This window comes from Tetrao urogallus (assembly GCF_951394365.1).
Source record: "Tetrao urogallus genome assembly, chromosome: 16".
Classification (NCBI taxonomy): domain Eukaryota; kingdom Metazoa; phylum Chordata; class Aves; order Galliformes; family Phasianidae; genus Tetrao; species Tetrao urogallus.
Window position 1 is genome coordinate 4,364,513 of NC_136829.1, and position 18,856 is coordinate 4,383,368.

The window sequence follows — 18,856 nt, forward strand, 5'->3', positions numbered from 1 at the left end:
TGCCTTGGTTTACGTGTCCCTTAGATCTGTGTGAGGAAGAGGAGTTCAAAGTATTACTTCTGGAGTTGAAACACAAGCACGATGTGATAATGAAGTCTCAGATGAGGCATAAATCCTCCCTGAGCCGAAGAACCTCCAGCACTGGCAGCCGGGGGTGAGTGGCCAAGATGTTATCTTCAGACACTGCTTGCAAATGTCTTTATAAGGTGTTCTCTAGACATCAAAGCAGTCCTGCTGACCACAGAGCTCCTAAACAGACCCTGGGCCTTTGCCCTCTGTATTTACTCCACTGGCTGCAGAGCAGATCCATTAGATGAGCTGTGTGAGATCACAGAATCATTAACGTTGGAGAAGACCACTGGGATCACCAAGTGCAACCCCAACCTATCCCGCCATGCACACTAACCATGTTCCTCAGTGCCACATCTCCGTGGTTCTTGAAAACCTCTCAATTTTTCTTTTCTTGAAAATCACCCATCTTTGCAGTGTTACTTTAAAACTCTTTAAAATTCCTCCCACCGTTAATATCCACACAAGTGCCTTTGTCTGCTTTGCGTGGGTACCAGGAAACTAAATTCACGTTACATTCCAGTGGGAGATGCTAGGAAGCACGAGGAGAGGCTGAGAAGAGCTACAGGGTGAGGAGAACTTGCATGCCCTGCTCACAGCTCTGTGCTCCTTCCCCCTGCCCAACAGGAAGGTGGTGAGGAGAGCCAGCCTCTCCGACCGGACAAACCTCTACAGGAAGGAGTGCGAGAAAGAGGCCATCGTGTGGCAGCAGCTGGGGGCAGCAGAAGAAGGAAGGAACTCGGGTCTCATTGGCGAAATTGGGGAGACTCGGTCTGACCAGGAGAACACAGACCCCGTAAGGAATCTCTTCTGTCTTACGGAGTCACAGCAGAGGGCGGGTAACGCTGCTCCTGGGATGGGACGAGGCTGAAAAAAAATCCTAAGCCTCATGTGTCAGATTTGAGCAAAAGACCAAATTTTAGTTTAAAGTGGGATATCCCACTCCAGTGGGAAGGCTGCTCTGGATTTACAGTGGCATAGAGAAGTTTGAAATATGGCCCCAGTGAACCACAGTGTCCAGAAGAAACAGAAGTCTATTGTGACACACGTATTTCTCCTTAGAGCTAACAAACTGGTAATCACAGAAAAACCGCTATCTTGCTTTGCAGTTATTTGGTTTTAGTTCAGTTTTTATTGTGTTACATTAACATGTGTATCTCTCAGTCCATTTTTTTTTTTTTTGGAGTCCTTCCATGCAGACATAGAATTAGAATCATAGAATTGTTTCAGTTGGAAGGCACATTTAAAGGCCATCCAGTCCGGCCCCCTGCAGTGAACAGGAATACCCACATCTCCATCAGTGCTCAGAGCCACATCCCTTGGCCTTGGGTGTCTCCAGGGACAGGGAACCCACCATCTCTCTGGGCAACCTGTGCTCACTGCCCTCGTTGTAAGAAACTTTTTCTTATGACCCGTCTAGATCTCCCTTCTTTAAGTTTGAAAGCACTTTTCCTTATCCTGTCATAGCAGACCCTGCTAATGAGTTTGTCCCCTTTCTTACAGCCCCACTTAGATACTGAAAAGCCAGGATCAGGTCTCTCCAGAGCTGCCTTTTCATTTCCATGTTCCTGGCTGGGGCTCCTGGCAGTTTAGAGTTGGTGGGTGAATTCAGTGGTTTTGCTGCACTACCTCTGGATGAAAGAGTGAGTGTGAGCTGGCTTAGGAAGTTGTCACAGGGATGACCTGTATGATGGAGAACAGGGGACAGATGCTCTTTTTTGATGTGTTCTTGTTGCAGAATTCACTGCTGGAGAGCTCTTCCCTCTTTCCGGAGTTAGCAAACAAAAGCACCCAGTGTGACTCTGAAATCCCCCTCCAGAATGGACTCATGGCCTCTGCCAGCACTTACCCATACACCTTCTCCAACGGGGATGTGTGGGGCATGCACGCCGACCCTGATGGTAACCCAGGCCACGTGCTGCCCTACGGCAGCCCCGCGCTCCCCGACGCGCAGCAGTTTTGGGGTGCCTACAAGGAGCAGGGCCACCAGACGCTCTCTGAACTGAAGCGGCAGCGGGCTGCAGCCAAGCTCCTCAACCACCCCTTCCTCAGCACTCACTTTGGCAGTGGTGCGGGGGGAGTCGCCGAGAACGGGGGCGAGGCCAAGTCGCACCTAATTGCATCCAGGACTTCTCCCTACAGCTCCAATGGGACCTCAGTGTATTACACAGTGTCCAGTGGGGAGCCGCCCCTCTTGAAATTCAAAGCTCCCATGGAGGAAATGGAAGAGAAGGTGCATGGGTGCTGCAGGATTTCCTAGTTCCACCTGTTGCTCGCCTCGGAGGAAACGAGAAGGGAGTGGGCTGGTAGGATCTATCGCCACGGCCAGGTTGTTTGCATTCCAAGGGGAGAGTCTGGTTATGGACATCCTGACTGAAGCAGTCTCCTTCATCTTGAATTGTACTTTACCCTGCTAGTTACTTCCATTGAAGTCAAATGAGTAATGCAGGTGGAGCAAGGCTCTCAGAAGAGAAAGGGATACGCATCAGTATGATACAAAAACAAAAAATAAAGATGCCTACGTCTTTCTCCCTGGATAAGAAGGTGTGGTGCACTGTCTCCCCATCGTTGGGAAGTCATGGGATGGCTTGGAAAGAAGAAGCGATCTGAATTAAAATCTTTGCATCTGAGCCTCTTGCTGCGGCAAGCAACCGAGCTTCCTGAGGGTAACAGTTCAGAGCTGAATTTTCACTCTTAAGTGATGCACGTTTCCTGCAGGGGGGAGGTCAGCCCTACGGGAGGTTTGCAAGTGGACAGAGCTGATTTCCGTGCATCTGGATCCTGCGTCTATAGGGGCTGAGCAACAAGCAAGTGTAGATACTACGTGTAGATACTATACTTGCTGTAGGAAGTTTGCAAGGTGTCTCCTTGCAGTGACAGCTCACCATCAGAAACTACGCGCTGGCTGGGTCCTGTTCTGCTCATCGAAACTCACGCTGCAGACTGCATCAGGTTTAAAGCAGAACTCTTCCTGGAGCAGGCGCCACTCAGCAGGCTTTACAACTGACGTTGCAATAAGGGGCCCTGGCAATAGAATTTTACTGCAATAAAATACTGACAAAGGTCTATATTGGGATAAGTAATTTAAAACACTTATTTGTACTATTTAGACTTCAATTTGTTTAAAACTGAAAGGACTTTTGCTGATCTCACTTTCCTATTGATTGTTTGTTTACTCTCTATGCTCAGCACAGATACTTGGGGCGGTGTGCTTTATGTTCTGACTTTTCTGGATTTCCAGAACCACAGGGCTTGGGAGGGGTGAAGAGGAAGGGCTTGCCTACGCTAATCCAGAAAAGCCTGAAAGCATTTCTAATCTCTGTAGGTGTTACCTTGTGTTAACCTGAAGTCTTTGGCTGATGAGTAACTTAAATCATTGCTTTGGTAGTTGAACATTGCAGTGGGACAGGAAACTTTTTTGCCTTTATTTCTAGCTTCCATGCTGAAGTCATCAGCATCCATCAGAACAAGGCTTGAGTGCCTCTGTGTGTCAGGGAGTCAGCATGCAGCACTGAGTGAAGCCTCTGCTGCAGGCAGGTGGGCACACCAACATGCAGTTCATGTTAATTCAGACACACATGAGAAACTCCTGTGTGGTATAATGTGCAGTTTTGGTATTGGCTTTTCCAGCAAGTGGAAGTTTCGGCATATCTTGTGGGGGTGAAGGAAAAATGGCCACAGTTGAGCTAACGAGTTCCATCCGCAGGAGCAGTTGTTTGTAAACGTTCAACCCTCTTTCTGCACAGAGGAGCTATTGCACACATCAGTGTTTGCCTGCCTGAGTATGAGTTGCCTTGGGCAGCTGAAATCCCGGGTTGAGCACAGCCTGTCTGGGTCTCTGTAAGCCAGCAGTGGACTGAATCCTGCTTGCAGAGATGCTGTTGTGCTCCAGCCAAGCAACAGAAAATGCGGCTTCCACCCATCAGCCTTTTAGCTGCAGTTGTTAGACATCAGTGTAACGTTCCTCCCCTCCACAGCTTTAGGAGCAAACTGGAAAATTGCAGCAGTTGGTCTGACATCTTTTTTTCTTTCTTTTCTTTTTTTTTTTCTTTGAACTTCCATTCAGTTAAAGGCAAAGGGGTTCTTTGTATGTTTGAAACAGAGAAGTTGGGCTTTTCCTAACACAGCACCAGTCAGCTTGCACTGCTGAGCTCCTCTGTGACTGGAACACATCAATATAAGACCAGAAAATAATTCTTGTGCTTAACTTCAAGGGAAATTAAAAGCCGCTCTCTGGTAGAAAGAGGGTAATTTGGTAACTGGGCAGACTTTTCAGCATCTGTGTTTCATTAAAGGTGGGTCTCTGATCAGCTAGAGAAAATCCATCTGCAATGGTATCAAGTGTAGCTGCGTGTCACTGTGTGGGGGAAGATGATCCTTCAGGTGCCTCTGCTCTCGCATGGTGCTGGGGGTCATCTCCTCACATCCATCCCTCTGAGAATTCTGGACTCAGTGTACAAATTTTTGGTGCTGCTACTCACTAGGTGCAAAATACATGGTGCAAATTCAGCCCAGCTGATGCCTTCCTTCGTTGTTGGGCCAGTCTCCTCAGAGCAGTTTGGTACCATCGAGTGTATTGAATCCTCCATAACTCCATGCAAATGAAAATGAGGCGCTTGAATGCAACAGTGCAAAGTAGTTTGAGGTTTGCTTTCTCTGAGAGCTGCTGATAGATTAAAGCTGTAGGAAGCCAGTCCATTTTAGACCAATGGATTTTAGTTAATTGCTATTTCACTCTGTTTATTTGTGAAACCGTGGGAGTTCTTAATTCTAACTGTGATCTAGAGCAAACCAGCAATTGATTTACTGTCAGGAGAAAGATGCTACAGGTTCTAGATTATTCATCATCCACTTAATTGGTCTTTGTGTTGCAATTGTAAAATTGGCCATAATAGACTCTTCCAGCATTACCACTGCAAGGTAACATGCTCACTGAAGTCTGGTGCTGTCTGGTTGGATGGAATCAATTCTCATTTAGATGGCACAGTCAGTAATCGAGAAATGCTCCACGATTTGTTTCTTAGCCAAGTCTTTATTTTCCTCTGGCTTTGGGCAGAAGTTGCATCAGGGTAGGATTTGGGAGGACTGTGGAACAGTGACCTAAGGTAGATAAGCACCTTTGTGTCAGTGAAATTCTGGATGTAATGGTCAGTGCCTGCGGAGCACTGCCAAATAAGCTCAGGGAAGGCTGACAGTTCTGCCTGCAGAGCTGCTGGTTGTAGGTCTGAGATGAGTGATTGTGTAAAACGGGTGTTCAGCCTGCTTCTGGCAGCGTGTTTTGGAGAGCTGACTTTGGGGGGGATTAAAAAACGTGCAGAAATTCTTATATGTGCATTGTAGGAGCTCATCTCTAGGAGCAGGGCTCTTAATTGTAAAACTTAGCAGTGTTGTAACAGTAGTGCTTTCTGTATCTGTGTTTGAGTAAAGGCTATCCTAGTGGAATGGTCTGAAGTACAAAGCAGGAGGCGCTTTGGCTAATTCACTAGGTCTTCGTTTTGCTAAACAGCCGTGGACGCTGTGAATTGTGTTGATTGGCATGTCAAGCACTTGGCTTATGAGAGAAAGATATAGGGGTTTTACACTATAATCAGTGACTTTAGGTTCAATAATACTCTAAATACAGATTCAAGGTCAGATCAGGGTCACACTTGCATCAGCAGTAGCCTAAGGTTGTGGTGGTTCATGAAGGCCACGCAAAGATCTGAGGAGTGCAGTGCTGGCCTGCTGTAGGTGGAGCTGCATGTGAGAATGACCTCCCTGCTTGCAGAATCTTCCTTGCTTTCTACGTCAAAAGACTTGACTTAACTGCAAAAAGAAATGTCTCTCAAAATAGCATCTCTGTTTTACTAAGCTCAACCGAGGAAGTCCCAGCAATGAAATGTCAGATAAGGGCTCAAGCACTATTGCTGGGATATGTGTGACTTCAGGCCTGATCTGTGCTTGGCATACCCAGTGATGTGATTTTAGCTCAGTGTCACTTCTGTGGTGCTCTGGAATCCTACAACCCTCTGTTCAGCCAAGAAAGGACTCCAACTGGAGTCCAGCTGGCGGGATGCTGTAGCAGGTGTGGTTGGGCACCAGAGACTGAGGAACTCCTGGTAGGGAAGGAGCAGAGCATGGCAGGGCAGTGGCAATAAGGAATCGGTGCAGTCCATGGCAGAGGCACTGAATTCTCTGGTGCACTCAGCAAGGTCTTATTTCATGGGGTTGCAGATGAAAGCACTTATGGTCTCCCAGCTGGCTTTACAAGTTTTGTTCGGTGTGCTTTTGGTTTAATCTTGGACCTCTGGTCACCCAAATCTTGCACACTGAAATATAGCTGGCAGTATCCTGAAATAAGAATAACTTAACTGAGAAAGCAACAGTACTGGTCTGTGGTGAGCCGTGGATTAACTGTTGTGCATCTGCTGGAAGGTGTCCTCCCTGTGTCTGGGTATTTCTGTGCCTTATATTTGCTAAAATTACTCTGTTGTTGGTCTCTGGAGTGCTTGCAGTGCTGTGCGGTGCTGTTTGCTATTGCAAGGGAAAGCAGTTCAGAGCCAGACATTGAAGCTTTCGTTTGTTTCTCCCACGATCACTGTTTCCCTTCATAATACCCAGAATGAAAATGATCAGGATAATTTAACAAATCTTTTTGACCTCTTTCGGTATAGCAGCTCTCTGAGGCAGAATCCAACACGTGCTCAGAGTGCCGTTAATATCTGGAGTTTTGTTTTCTTTGTGGCCGTACAACAGAGCCGGTTGTTCTTTGGCTGTGTTCATCCTGCCCAAGCAGGCACTGGGCTGCAGTCCCCCCTCATCATCCAGGTACCGCGGGGCTCTTCAGGCAACGTCTGACCCAGAACATCGCGCTGCATTCCAGCTGTGGTAGAGGAGACAACGCTCGAGGAGCGTGTTCTGACCTCACCAACACACTGACCTCCACCGGGAGACAGATACGGGTTTTACAGCACTGCAAAAGCAGCCTTGGCACTGCAGCACAGGGCGCCTTCTGCAGTAACCCTCACCCCATCCTGCAGAGCGTACAGACCCAGCCGACCAGGTGTATTTTATGTGAGAGAAAGAACGTGAGGACTGCGTGTTGTATTAGCAGCTTTGTGTATAAAATGGCATTTTGGCAATCAGAGTCTAATATATTTAAAACTTTTTTTTTTTTTTAAAGGATATTTGATATTGTATGGAGCTGACTTTATTGTTACTGTAAGTATGAAGAGATGGTTTCTTAACGTGTTGAAGCAACGCATAAAATCTTAAATTTTATGTAAAACTCATGCCAAAAGGGTATGTCTGACAGTATTAGCACCTGACCTGCGTCTTTAATAGAGAGATTGAATTTTTTAATTTAAAAACATATATATATATTAAATTTCTTTTAATAACACAGAAAGTGCCGCTGGTTCTTCTGGGCTTCGCAGCTGAGGGCTGTGACGAATGAGGGGCGGGACGAGCGGCCAACGGCGGCGGGGCGGGGCGGGACGAGCGGCCAACGGCGGCGGGGGGCGGAGCGCGGCTCCCCCAGTGGCGGCGTTGCGCGGCGCCGTTTGGATTCAAAGGCGCTATAAAGGCGCCGTAACGGCGGTGCCCGCGGCCGCCCGCCCTCCCGCGCCATGGCCGCCAACGCGTCGCAGTGCCTGGAGGAGGGCGCCGGGCAATGGCCGCCGCGCCCGCCCGGGCCGTACAGCGAGGCGCGGCGGCTGGCGCTGGAGGAGCTGGTGGCGGGCGGCCCCGAGGCGCTGCGCGCCTTCCTGCGGCGGGAGCGGCTGCCGCCCTTCCTGTCGGAGCCCGAGGTGCAGGCCATCGCGCGGGGCGCCGTGCCGCCCGCCGCGGCCGACGAGTCGGCGGCCGAGGCGTCCCTGGACGCGTCGTCGCTCACCTACTTCCCCGAGCGCTCGGACGCGGAGCCGCCGGCGCTGGAGCTGGGCTGGCCGGGCTTCGGCAGCGGCGCGTTCCGCGGGCTGACGCGGGTGGAGGCGCACTTCCAGCCGGGCGGCGGGGACAGCCCGTACGGCTGCAAGGAGGCGGTGCGGCGGCAGATCCGCTCCGCGCGGCAGGTGGGTGCCCCGTGGGACCGCTGTCCGGGTTCGAGCCGCTTTAGGACGGGTTCGTGGCTTTGCGAGCCAGGCTCGCTCGTAGGCGCCTCCTCGTGGAAGCTTTTCTTGTGTCCTGCCTTGTCAGAAGGACGCTACGTGCAGAGGTAGCGCCGTGCCCGCACTCTCCTTTCTTCCCAATCGGCCCGAAGCGCAGCGCAGAGCCGCCCCTGGCCGCGCACCGTGCCGTGGCTGCACGTGGCTCTGGGCCGATGCAGAGCGCGGTCCGAACGCCCCGCGGAGCGGTGACCGTTCCGTGTGAGCGGTTGCATTAATCGAGCACAGCGCCCGTAGCGACGGTGCCCGGCAGCAGCTCCTTTCCCACCGCGGTCCCATCGGCTCCGCTGAAATTGAAAAGCGCGGCTCCCTGCTGGGCGGGGCGGCCCCGGTCCGGCGCTCCCACGTGGCACCGAGGTGAGGCTGTCAGCGAGTGAGGATGGCACGGGCTTTGCTCGGCGCCTGCCGTGCAGGAAGAGCCGCTCCGAAGGTTTCTGGTGATTCATCGAATTGCACCATCGAACGGCTGTTTTTCCCAAGAGCTGTTCTTTGTTATCTTCTTTACGCCAAGGCAGCAGCCAGGCACGCTGCTCTGCTCGCTGCCAGGTGCTGGCCTGGGAAGTGTTTTTGTGGGTGAAAAACAGAGAGACCCCTGGAAATTAATGACTGATGTTCTGCTTGGTCATGTCTGCATCCTTAGGGTTAGCGTGGGGAGCAGCTTCAGATGCTGCTGAGTTCCCTGTCAGCTTGAGGGACTGACCTCTGGTGACCAGCAATTGAAGCTGAGGGGAAGGCATGGAGATGTGACAGCAGAGATATCAGGGAAAGGCTCTGCCCCGGAATGCAGTGGGCATGGCCCCCAGCTGCTGGAGCTCAGGGAGGGCTGGGACATCGCTTTCAGCCATAGGGTTTGGGTTGGGGTGCTGCTGTGTGGAGCTGGGGGTTGGGCGCTGTATTTTTGAGGATCCCTTCCAGCTTAGGATGCTCTATGACTGAGGTGGGTGCAGTTGCTGCCTTGTCTGCACATCTGGAAGAGCCCAGTACAGAGAAGAGAGTTTTCTCTATCTGCTATAACTGTTTCGTTTAGTTTGAATACAGCTTTTCTGTCTTTTTCAGCTGCTAATACTGGGATTAGAGCTCATGTGCTGCTAACTGAGCGGCCGTTTGAAGGCAGCAGTATTTCCAAGGAATTGTGTTCCTATTGTTCTGTTTTCAGGGGTTAATTTCTTATTCGCCTCATCAACAGTGCTTTAATTTTCTCCATCTTGCTCCGGCACTTAGAGAAGTGGCAGAGTGAGAAGACCAGAGGCACTACAAGAGGAGCACAAGCATAAGCTAACTTCTTCTAGAAACGTAGCCTGCCTGTGTTCTATAACTAAGAAATGGCCTGTTTAGAGCTAACCCCCTAAGGAGCAGGGCTCAGGTGGGAATGCAGAGCTGAGACTGTTCTTGTGGGAAACGTTTCCTGTGAGCACCAGCAGTGCCACACACAGAGCAGCTGTGCTGTGTGCCCGGGCCTCTGTGCAGCAGGGGGTGTGTGCCAGGAGAGCTGAGACAGGCAGGTGAGAGCAACAGCTCTTGTTGCACATCTGGCGGGACAGCAGTAAGTCATGAAGCCAGAGCTTTGTGTCTGCACCCACGCAGCTGTGCGTTCCCAGGTTGAAAGGGCTGGGATTCTGGGCAATGCTGTGTGGTGTTGCTCTGAATGGAGAGGCTGTTTACAAATGTAAGAACGTTTTGTCTGTGGCCCACTGAATCTTTCCATCTTTGGGCTTGTCTGTTCAAAAGAACTCTCACGGTGAATTTGCATCTGCTTGTGAGTTTTTTTGTGAAGGTGTTGGATGGAAACCCAGAATGTGCTCTTTCCAGCTCTTAGGAGATATATCCACTTGACTGTTGTCTTGGTCATTTGTATAGGGACAGTGCTGCCTTTCTATCAGGTGGCTTGAGGAGAAAACAGAGAATGTTTGTAGATGCTCAGCTGTGCAGGAGGCCTTCTGAGCCACTTCTGTCCTGTGTGAATTAAAGCTCTGGAACTCTTGCTGCCTCTCTTTACAGGTGATTGCCCTTGTTATGGATTCCTTCACAGATATTGATATCTTCAGTGACCTTCAGAATGCCTACAGCAAGCGCCAGGTCCCTGTCTATATCCTTCTTGACCAGGACTTTCTACCTTATTTCTTGGAAATGTGCAAAAACTTGGGTGTCTGTCCTGAGAAGGAGAGTGTAAGTACTAAAAGTGGTTTTGTTTTTCCTTCTTGTGGTTCTGCTTTGGTTTTGTACATCAGAGACACCTTTCTGCAAATCCTCAGATTTCCCCAAAAGTCTAAAGCACCCTGTCTGTTTGGACACTGAAATAAGAGGGTGCTGAAGGTTATGGCCCGTTTTGGATGGTTTCAGTACGGTCTCTACCCAAAGGGGTGAAATTTCTTACAATGTAATCAAAAACCACACAGAAAAGGCACGTTTACCTTCACACTTCCTTCTACCTCACATGTCTGCATGTAGGAATGACAGCCATGCTGTGCAGCTCCTCAGCGTGCTGGGTGGATCCCTGTGATCCCTGCTGGAGAAGTGGCTATTTCCAAGCGTTTAATTTTGCAAGATCTAAGTAACTTTATTCTGTGGCTCAAGGAACTGCTTGCCAAGGCAAATAACTGTAAGGAAAGCAAACAGGAAGCTCAAGGGTGGTGTGGCATTGGGAACATCTTTTATCTTCAGGATTTGGAGGATGTGACCCAGGTAGCTTACTTGATTCCTCTGAATGTAAGCTGACACGACTGTGTTATGTCCTGGCTTATGTTGACCCAAGTGAGTGCTTGTCTGGATGGGAGGCACTCCTAGCTCTGTGGGCAGTAATTAGTTGGTGCTCCCCATTCTCTCCAGATTAACTCTCTACAGCCTTTTATGATCTAACAGAAAATTAGCACTACAGAACCAGTAAGATGTTAGTTGCAGGTCACTTTGAGGAAGCTTGTTTCATTCCTATGTTCCACAATTAATCTTGTTGCTTTTAAGCAGAATTAATGATCAAAACTTTTTGGACGTAAACTTAAATTTGATGCTAGTTTTTTCCCTTTTTTTTCCTGAAACAGTTGATGAGGGTTCGAACTCTTACTGGGAACATCTACTACACGAGATCAGGTGCCAAAATTATTGGGAAAGTCCATGAAAAATTCATGTTGATTGATGGCGTGAGAGTGACAACAGGCTCCTACAGGCAAGTACTGGAATCCATTAGTGTGTAATTATGCTAAAAAAAGCAGGGGGGTGTTCTGCAAGAAGATTGTGTTAAATCTCCTGTTTGCTGTTACTAATAAATATCAAGTGGGTACCTGAGTGGGAGTAACACAGAACAGGAGGCACCTTTGGGAAACTTGTATTGCATGTCTTGGCATTAGCAAAGAACCTGGCTGTGGCTGTGCAGAGATTTTCCTGAAGGAGCGAGTGAACAGTTGATCAGGTCTATGCCTTCCTTACGCACAACGCTTCTAGGCTGAGTCTTGCTGTTGGTTACTATGTGTTGAAGTGCACTGGAGTTTAATTGTGAATCTTGGTTTGTTTTCAACAGTTTCACATGGACTGACGGGAAGCTGAACAGCAGTAACTTGCTGCTACTGTCCGGTCAAGTTGTTGAACACTTTGACTTGCAGTTTCGAATTCTTTATGCCCAGTCAAACCCTATCAGTCCTGAGTGCCGATCAAGCTGTAGGAACAGTGGAATATTTGATCACATGGAGAAAAGAATAGAGTCCTCTAAAGAATACACTGTGGAGAGCAATTTGAGGGCAGAATTTGCCAGGCTGTCTAGTACTCCAAAAAAACTGTTAAAAGAACTAGATGTGGCTGAAGACACTCCAAGACGCAAACCTTGTGACCTGGGACATTCTCACTTCAGTGAAGAGGAGTGGCTCAGCGATCCAGAGGCCATAGTGGGACAGAAGAATGCATCAACTCAAACTGGCTTATGGGAAGAGCAGCCTGCAGTGGCTGTATGTAATGTTGGCATGCAGACCAATGTTTTAACAGAAGAAGCTGACACTCAAACTTCAACTGCTACAAGAACAACTGGGACTCAGACTTCAGTTTTGTTGAAGGCTGCAGTGACGCAGACAAGGGAAGATGCGTATGTGGAAACCCCTCTGCTTTACAGGAAGTTTTCCAAAGAAGAATCCTTTCTACCTGGAAAGTCTTCATCAAATTCTAGTCTGCAGTCGCTATCTTCATCATCATCCCACCTGTCTCGCACGAGCTCTACCAGCTCGCTGTCTTCTCTTCGGTCCTTTGAATACCCTAGCGTTCACAGGGCAGAGTATTTCCAAAAACTGCATATGGAGAGGCAATTCCACTACTCCACCATCAGATCAAAGCTTAGCCACATGGTGGATATCTTGTCCCGGAGAAGACATGTTCCTGAAAGCTACATGAACCACTGCAGGGGAAGGTACAACCTGAAGTAGAGGTGAGACATCAGTGCCAGCCTGCACAGCCTCTGAGATGTTTCACTCTTGTCTGAATAAATGCTGCACTGAATGCAGGGCTTGAAAGTTCTGGTCACAAAATGCAATCACTTTATATCTGCTGATTCTTGTAATTCCTTCTAGTACTTTTACTCACTGTCCAGCACTTTGTTTTCTACTGTGCAATTTAATCAGTGAGATTTTTCACATGTACTGAAAAACCACTTGCATGTTTCCCTTATACACATTAGTGGTATAAGTTTATTGTACTTCTGAATGTTTGACTTAGAAAGCTGTCAACGGTTTACGGGCTGGTTCGGCCCGGTTCCATGACGAGCGGGGTGGAGGGATCCACAGATCCGCGCCTCCGGAAAAAAGGAAACAGGAGACCCCAAAATAATTAAAACAGCGGCACCGATCTGAGGAGAAACAAACTAATTTACTAAGTATATTATCAGAATGCAAGATAACAGACTATAATACAATATAATCAGAATTGGAGCTAATAAATCAAATATAATGAGAGAGAGAGAGAGAATGTCTGAAAGGTGGATAGGCCTCACCACAATGCTGAGGTGAGATGCGCAGTCCAGCTGAGCAGCAGGGAGACGGGAGCAGCGCCCACGACGAAGGGCAGGCGAGAAAAAAAAGAAAATCAGGCGACCTTGCCAGGAGTTCAACCTCCTCTCCCTGACCGCAAGGTCCCCTGGGGAATGTAGTTCTTCTCTTCAGGGCAGGTACCCAGGACTTGAGCATTGACAGTTAAAGTCCCAGTGCCCCGCATGATGTTACGATGTGGAATACCGAAAGCCAAAAATCACAAAACCATGACAAAAGCATTTAAGTTTTGTTTGTAGGATTGCTAACGCTCTGGCTTTACGTTCTCTAAACTTGGAAAAATTTGAGTCAGATCTTGCTCAGAATGGTAATATTAACATTTATTTCCCCTTTTTAATAATGGGTTTTATTTCCACTACATGTTCAGAATGAGGGAAAATAACTTCATTCTCACTTCAGTAGAGGAGTAAAGTGTGTTTTATCTCTAAAGCTGTGAAAGGTCTGTTGGAACAGCTGTGGGTTCTGATCTAACCACGTCTTCAATTTGATTGTCCTCGTATGCCTTTACATGGCCATATGTAAGGTGTGCACATAACAATGATAACATAACTGTGTTACCAACAGTTTTTTCTCTTAAATCAAAAGATAGCTTCATGTCAGATGCTAAGAAGAAAATGAACTGTCTCAGCTGGAACTGGGACGTGTGTCTTAGTTCTGGTAGGAGACCTGTAAGTGCCTGCCTGCCTTGGAGTCAGGCTGGAGGTGAGATGATCCCCAAGGACACATGACAAAGTCTCTGCTCAAATAAAGTACAAAAACATTATAGGTTGTTTGCCATGATTATTTTACAAATAATTTTTTTTTTCTCTTTAAACTGCACTTTCAGAATTTATTCTGTATTTCCTGCTCTGTCTGTATTTTATCCACTGATAATGGTTTGGGGCACCAGAGAGCCACTAGAGCTTATGAAAATACCTTCAATACTACATGGACTGTGGGTTAAGTCACTTTGCAGAGACACTGCCTGAATGTCTGCAGCAGGTGCATGTGTGTTTGTGCTTGATGGATCACCTCTCTGAGGTCTGACCTGTGCTGCTTTACACCTGTATACCATTATGTTGGTAACTAACCAGACTGAATTCTGCAGTGAAACCAGTCTGGATAAGGTATTTCCTCCTTATTTATGGGTGCATCTGTCCAGTAGATGGCACATTTCAGCTGTCAAGTTCATTTCCCTAAGGAGAAATGAATGAGTGGGAAAACACCCAAAACAGCTGGGCTGCAATGGAAGTGTAGGCAGACACGCTTTATCCTATCTGCTGTGGCACTTCCATCTTTTCAGGCTGCGTTGGTGAAGGCCCGGCTGCTGCTGTAGGCTGTCAGATCATCCACTCCTTTCCCCTGCCCTGGAGGAGCAGTAAGCGGTGCTCAAAGCCTCTCTGACAAGGCTTTGTATTTAAGAGCTGGCGTTGGGCAGCGTTTGAATGCCTGTAAAATGAACTCGAAAACTTTTGCTCTGCGTACTCCTCAACGTTGTTGCACTGTAGGATTGTTTTGGTACTGATAGGGGCGATACGCTGTTTACAAATAAATTCACTTTGCCGGGAGGCTCTGAAGCTTTGGGAGTCGTCTTTTATTCGCGTGGCACCGGGCACCCCGACACCCCGCGTCGCAGCCCGCAGCTCCAGCCGTTCAGTTCCCGGTTTGCTCTCAGAGGACGCTGCGGGGGGGTGGCCGGCGGCGGTGCGAGGGCGCGGGGCCGGGCGGGAGGCGGGGAGCGGCCGCCCGCTATAAAGGCGCCGTAACGGCGGTGCCCGCGGCCGCCCGCCCTCCCGCGCCATGGCCGCCAACGCGTCGCAGTGCCTGGAGGAGGGCGCCGGGCAATGGCCGCCGCGCCCGCCCGGGCCGTACAGCGAGGCGCGGCGGCTGGCGCTGGAGGAGCTGGTGGCGGGCGGCCCCGAGGCGCTGCGCGCCTTCCTGCGGCGGGAGCGGCTGCCGCCCTTCCTGTCGGAGCCCGAGGTGCAGGCCATCGCGCGGGGCGCCGTGCCGCCCGCCGCGGCCGACGAGTCGGCGGCCGAGGCGTCCCTGGACGCGTCGTCGCTCACCTACTTCCCCGAGCGCTCGGACGCGGAGCCGCCGGCGCTGGAGCTGGGCTGGCCGGGCTTCGGCAGCGGCGCGTTCCGCGGGCTGACGCGGGTGGAGGCGCACTTCCAGCCGGGCGGCGGGGACAGCCCGTACGGCTGCAAGGAGGCGGTGCGGCGGCAGATCCGCTCCGCGCGGCAGGTGGGTGCCCCGTGGGTCGGCACGTCCTCTGTGCCCGCCGCAGCCTCTCGAGTGCTGCAGAGGCGCTCAGATTTGTGTCGCCGTGCCCTGAAAGTGAGGCTGTGTGATAAAGAGCGCTGCTTCTTGCTGTCGATAAACGGTGCTCTCGGCAATAGGCTTCCAGGTGGGTTGCTTGCGACCAGTGCACCCAGGCGTCCGTGTCCAGGCAGTGAGATTCGTGGTGCTCCACTGAAATAGTGAAAGAAAATCCCACATGGGGATGATAGAAAATCCTAAGCGCTGTTATCTGCTATAAATAAAACAAGCAGCACTAGAATAGGGACAAACAACAGTGGGTTCTGTCCATAAGTTCGGGAGAAATTAACAACACAGGGATGTGAAAGAGTGATGATAACAAGTGATGTGTGTTGGTGAGCTGTGGGCTGTAATCATCTGTATCAATATGCGATTCTCATCTCAGATCTTTAGTCCATTCACAGTTATTGTTCCCTTCTCTTCGCTTTCTTATATGTCTTTTCAATGTTCCATTGGTTTTCTGAACAACAGAAGGATGTATTGCAGAGGACTGTACCATGTGCAGTGACCAGGAGGGAAAAAAAGGGCTGTGGGGGATGTGGAAATATTTAAATTGAAAGTCAAATTCCTCCCATCTCCCTTGGGATATTGTGGAAATAACCTAACGATTTCTTCTGAACCTTGTTGCAGATGATTGCCCTGGTCATGGATTCCTTCACAGATACTGATATCTTCACGGACCTCTTGGAAGCTTGTAGCCAGCGGCAAGTCAAAGCATATATCCTTCTGGATCAGTCTTCATTTTCCCACTTTCTGAAAATGTGCAGGGATCTAGGAGTTGATCTGGAGCAGGAGAAGGTAAGCCTTGTAATGCTTCTAGAGACAAAAGTACTGCTCAAGAAAATGAAGGGGGAATGTCCAGTATGTAAAAGGGCATGTGGAGCTGCTCGGGCTTGCTGAGACTGCGAAGGCTGATGGGAGGCACGTTCCCAAGATTCTCTGGAGTTCGAGTCCCTCTGAGATCAGACAGCAGTTTTAACAGCCGCACTCTGCACCATCAGTGTATAGCTCTGCCCCTTTGTGAGTTTTGTCTCTGTGGGCTAAGCCAATTCAAAACTGTTTCTAGATGGTGAATCATGTGCCGCTGTGCAGTAACCTTTGCTAGTTCATCTACTGTCATGTGTTGCTTCTTTAAATGTATTACAGTTATACAGCTTTGAAATTCATTTATTGCTTTCTGAATCTTTTTTAACAGCTGATGAGAGTTCGAAATATCACTGGGAACACATACTACACAAGGTCAGGTGCCAAAATTGTTGGAAAAGTCCGTGAAAAGTTCATGCTAATTGATGGCATTAGAGTGACAACAGGTTCCTATAGGTAAGTGTCGAGTTTTTCTCTTTATATGATTTCTTTAAACAGGAAACAGTAACATTTTAAAACCATTTTCCTTACTAGCACATTGCTTGTAATGTTTGGCCTCAAAATAAGGCACACCACCATGAGAATTTTCAGTTAGTGCTTGGATATCTGTTATTACTTTGAATTAACTTGGAACTTTCTCCTTCTTTTGCTAGTTTTACATGGATGGATGGGAAGCTGAACAGCAGTAACATTTTGATCCTGTCGGGTCCTGCAGTTGCACACTTTGACCAGGAATTTCGCACTCTTTATGCACATTCAAAGCCTGTCAACCTTAAAGAGTTCTCCGGCAGCGAGAAGAATAAGGTGTTTGATGAGCTGGTCAGGATTACAGTGGCTTCTAGAGACTTAACCAGGGAAAACTTTCTGAGAATGGAGTTTTTATATCTTAGAGCATTTGTAGGAAATCTAAAAAGGAAGCGAAACTGGATGCATGCCTCAAGGGAAGCAGTGTATGTGTCAAGTAATGCAATGCATATTTCTCCACCACTGACTAAGAGGAATGGCTCTCTAGTTATGAGGCCACACTGGATCATAGAGAGATGAATTGCACGTTCACTCAGAGCGAGATGCAAAACCTCAGAAGCCATGTCCTGTGGTCCATGTCCTGTACTGCCTTACAGTGTGCCTGTGCAAGCAGCTGGGAAGGCAACCTCAAGCTGAGAGAAAGAAATACTGGAATTGTGAGTTCAGTTGAACACCTCTGCCGTGTCATTCAGCAGACACAATTATGGTATTGTCTTATGCGCAGAAGTGCTCTTGAATAACAAAACAAAACTCTTTAATACCTGAGAAGCCATTACTGATTTCTGGTGTTCTGTCAGTTTCTCATTTTTCAGCCTATTTCTGATTATTTTAACGTAACAGGTTGGTGACGTCTTAGTTCAGTAGCTCAAATCTCATTTTCTATATGTAGATTCCTTAAAAAATACATTCCTTAAGATTCTAAAGATGGATAGCAGGACTGCTGCATGGCTCTGAAGTCAGTCAAAGCTTAGTCTTGTGTTCCACAAACAGTTCTATGATGCAGAACTGGATGGGAGTAGCTGTAAGCTAGAAACTAGGTCAGTACCTGGTTTCTAGTACTGTTTACATGAAGCTGAGCAGCTAGGCAGAACGATTTAATGTATCAGATTAATGTTTCTGCCATGACTTAATTTCAAATAATCTTTTCAAATAATCACTAAAAAAGTGATAATTCTTATCACTTGGATTGTGACCATCACAATAAACACATTCTAAATGCCTGAAGTCAAGGGGCTATATGACTAACAACCTACTAATATTAGTAGCAAAGCCAAAAAAGACTTTTTTTTTTTTCTGCATTATATATTTTACGGTTGCTACCGCTGCCTGATCTCATAGGAAAAGCTGAGTAGATCTGAAATCTGTGAAGATGCTTCTAATTTAAAAAGCTTCCACCTGACAGGCAGCCTCATGGTAGTGAGAAATAGAGCCTTTTCTTGTAGATGTTAAGACTCTGCTGCAGCAGAAATCTTAGCAATATGTGTGCTTCTGGATTCTGGGCCTCCAAGGGAATCTGTATACTTAGCTGGGGAAGTTCATGTGGATCTGTGCTAACCGCCAGTGGGAGAATGTCAAAGTGGACATGTGGATCTTACAGAAGTGGTATTTCCTGCCAGTGCATCGTGCCAATGTGTCCTTTTTCTTCTCTGCTTACAAACATGCCAGTGTAATAGTTTTGATTCCTGATTTGTAAATGTTCAATAGTTTATATAGTTTAATAGCGTTAACTTTTATCCTGATGAAAGCAAATCTAAATATGTATTTTTATTCTTATTTTGGACATTTTCCATTAATACCCTTTAAGAAGACAGTTTTGTATTCTATGCAAAATGCTGTTTATGTGACCGTACTCTCACAGTGATGATCCCCCGTGTGTCTGTTATCACAATTACAGGTTTTTAACTTCGTTGTTCATCTCCTGATGTTAACAGGACTCCA

General features: G+C 48.2%; 3 protein-coding genes across 4 annotated transcripts in view; all 3 read left to right on the plus strand.

Annotated features, from left to right (window-relative positions):
* PPP1R16B (protein phosphatase 1 regulatory subunit 16B) overlaps window positions 1-2,329 on the plus strand; it is a gene marked incomplete at both ends in the record, with an annotated part of 29,074 nt that extends 26,745 nt beyond the window's left edge. For both annotated transcript variants that reach the window (XM_079543338.1, XM_079543337.1), the window contains 3 exons: window positions 25-154; window positions 697-865; window positions 1,808-2,329. In XM_079543338.1, coding sequence (XP_079399464.1) covers window positions 25-154; window positions 697-865; window positions 1,808-2,329 — 821 coding nt within the window. The remainder of the gene's footprint in view (window positions 1-24; window positions 155-696; window positions 866-1,807) is intronic.
* Window positions 2,330-7,352: 5,023 nt separating this feature from the next.
* LOC306952846 (protein FAM83D-B-like) lies at window positions 7,353-12,613 on the plus strand (the record flags this gene model as incomplete). Its single annotated transcript, XM_079543618.1, is given in 7 exon segments — window positions 7,353-7,362; window positions 7,506-7,639; window positions 7,643-7,654; window positions 7,656-8,120; window positions 10,212-10,379; window positions 11,249-11,373; window positions 11,725-12,613. Coding segments are annotated over 7 exon segments (1,803 nt in total).
* A 2,397-nt stretch (window positions 12,614-15,010) lies between these two features.
* On the plus strand, window positions 15,011-18,611 carry LOC306952847 (protein FAM83D-B-like; the record flags this gene model as incomplete). Its single annotated transcript, XM_079543619.1, has 5 exons — window positions 15,011-15,454; window positions 16,160-16,327; window positions 16,725-16,849; window positions 17,047-17,212; window positions 18,444-18,611. The coding sequence occupies 5 exons, from the start codon at window positions 15,011-15,013 to the stop codon at window positions 18,609-18,611; spliced, it is 1,071 nt and encodes a 356-aa protein (XP_079399745.1).
* Between the last annotated feature and the right edge of the window lie 245 nt (window positions 18,612-18,856).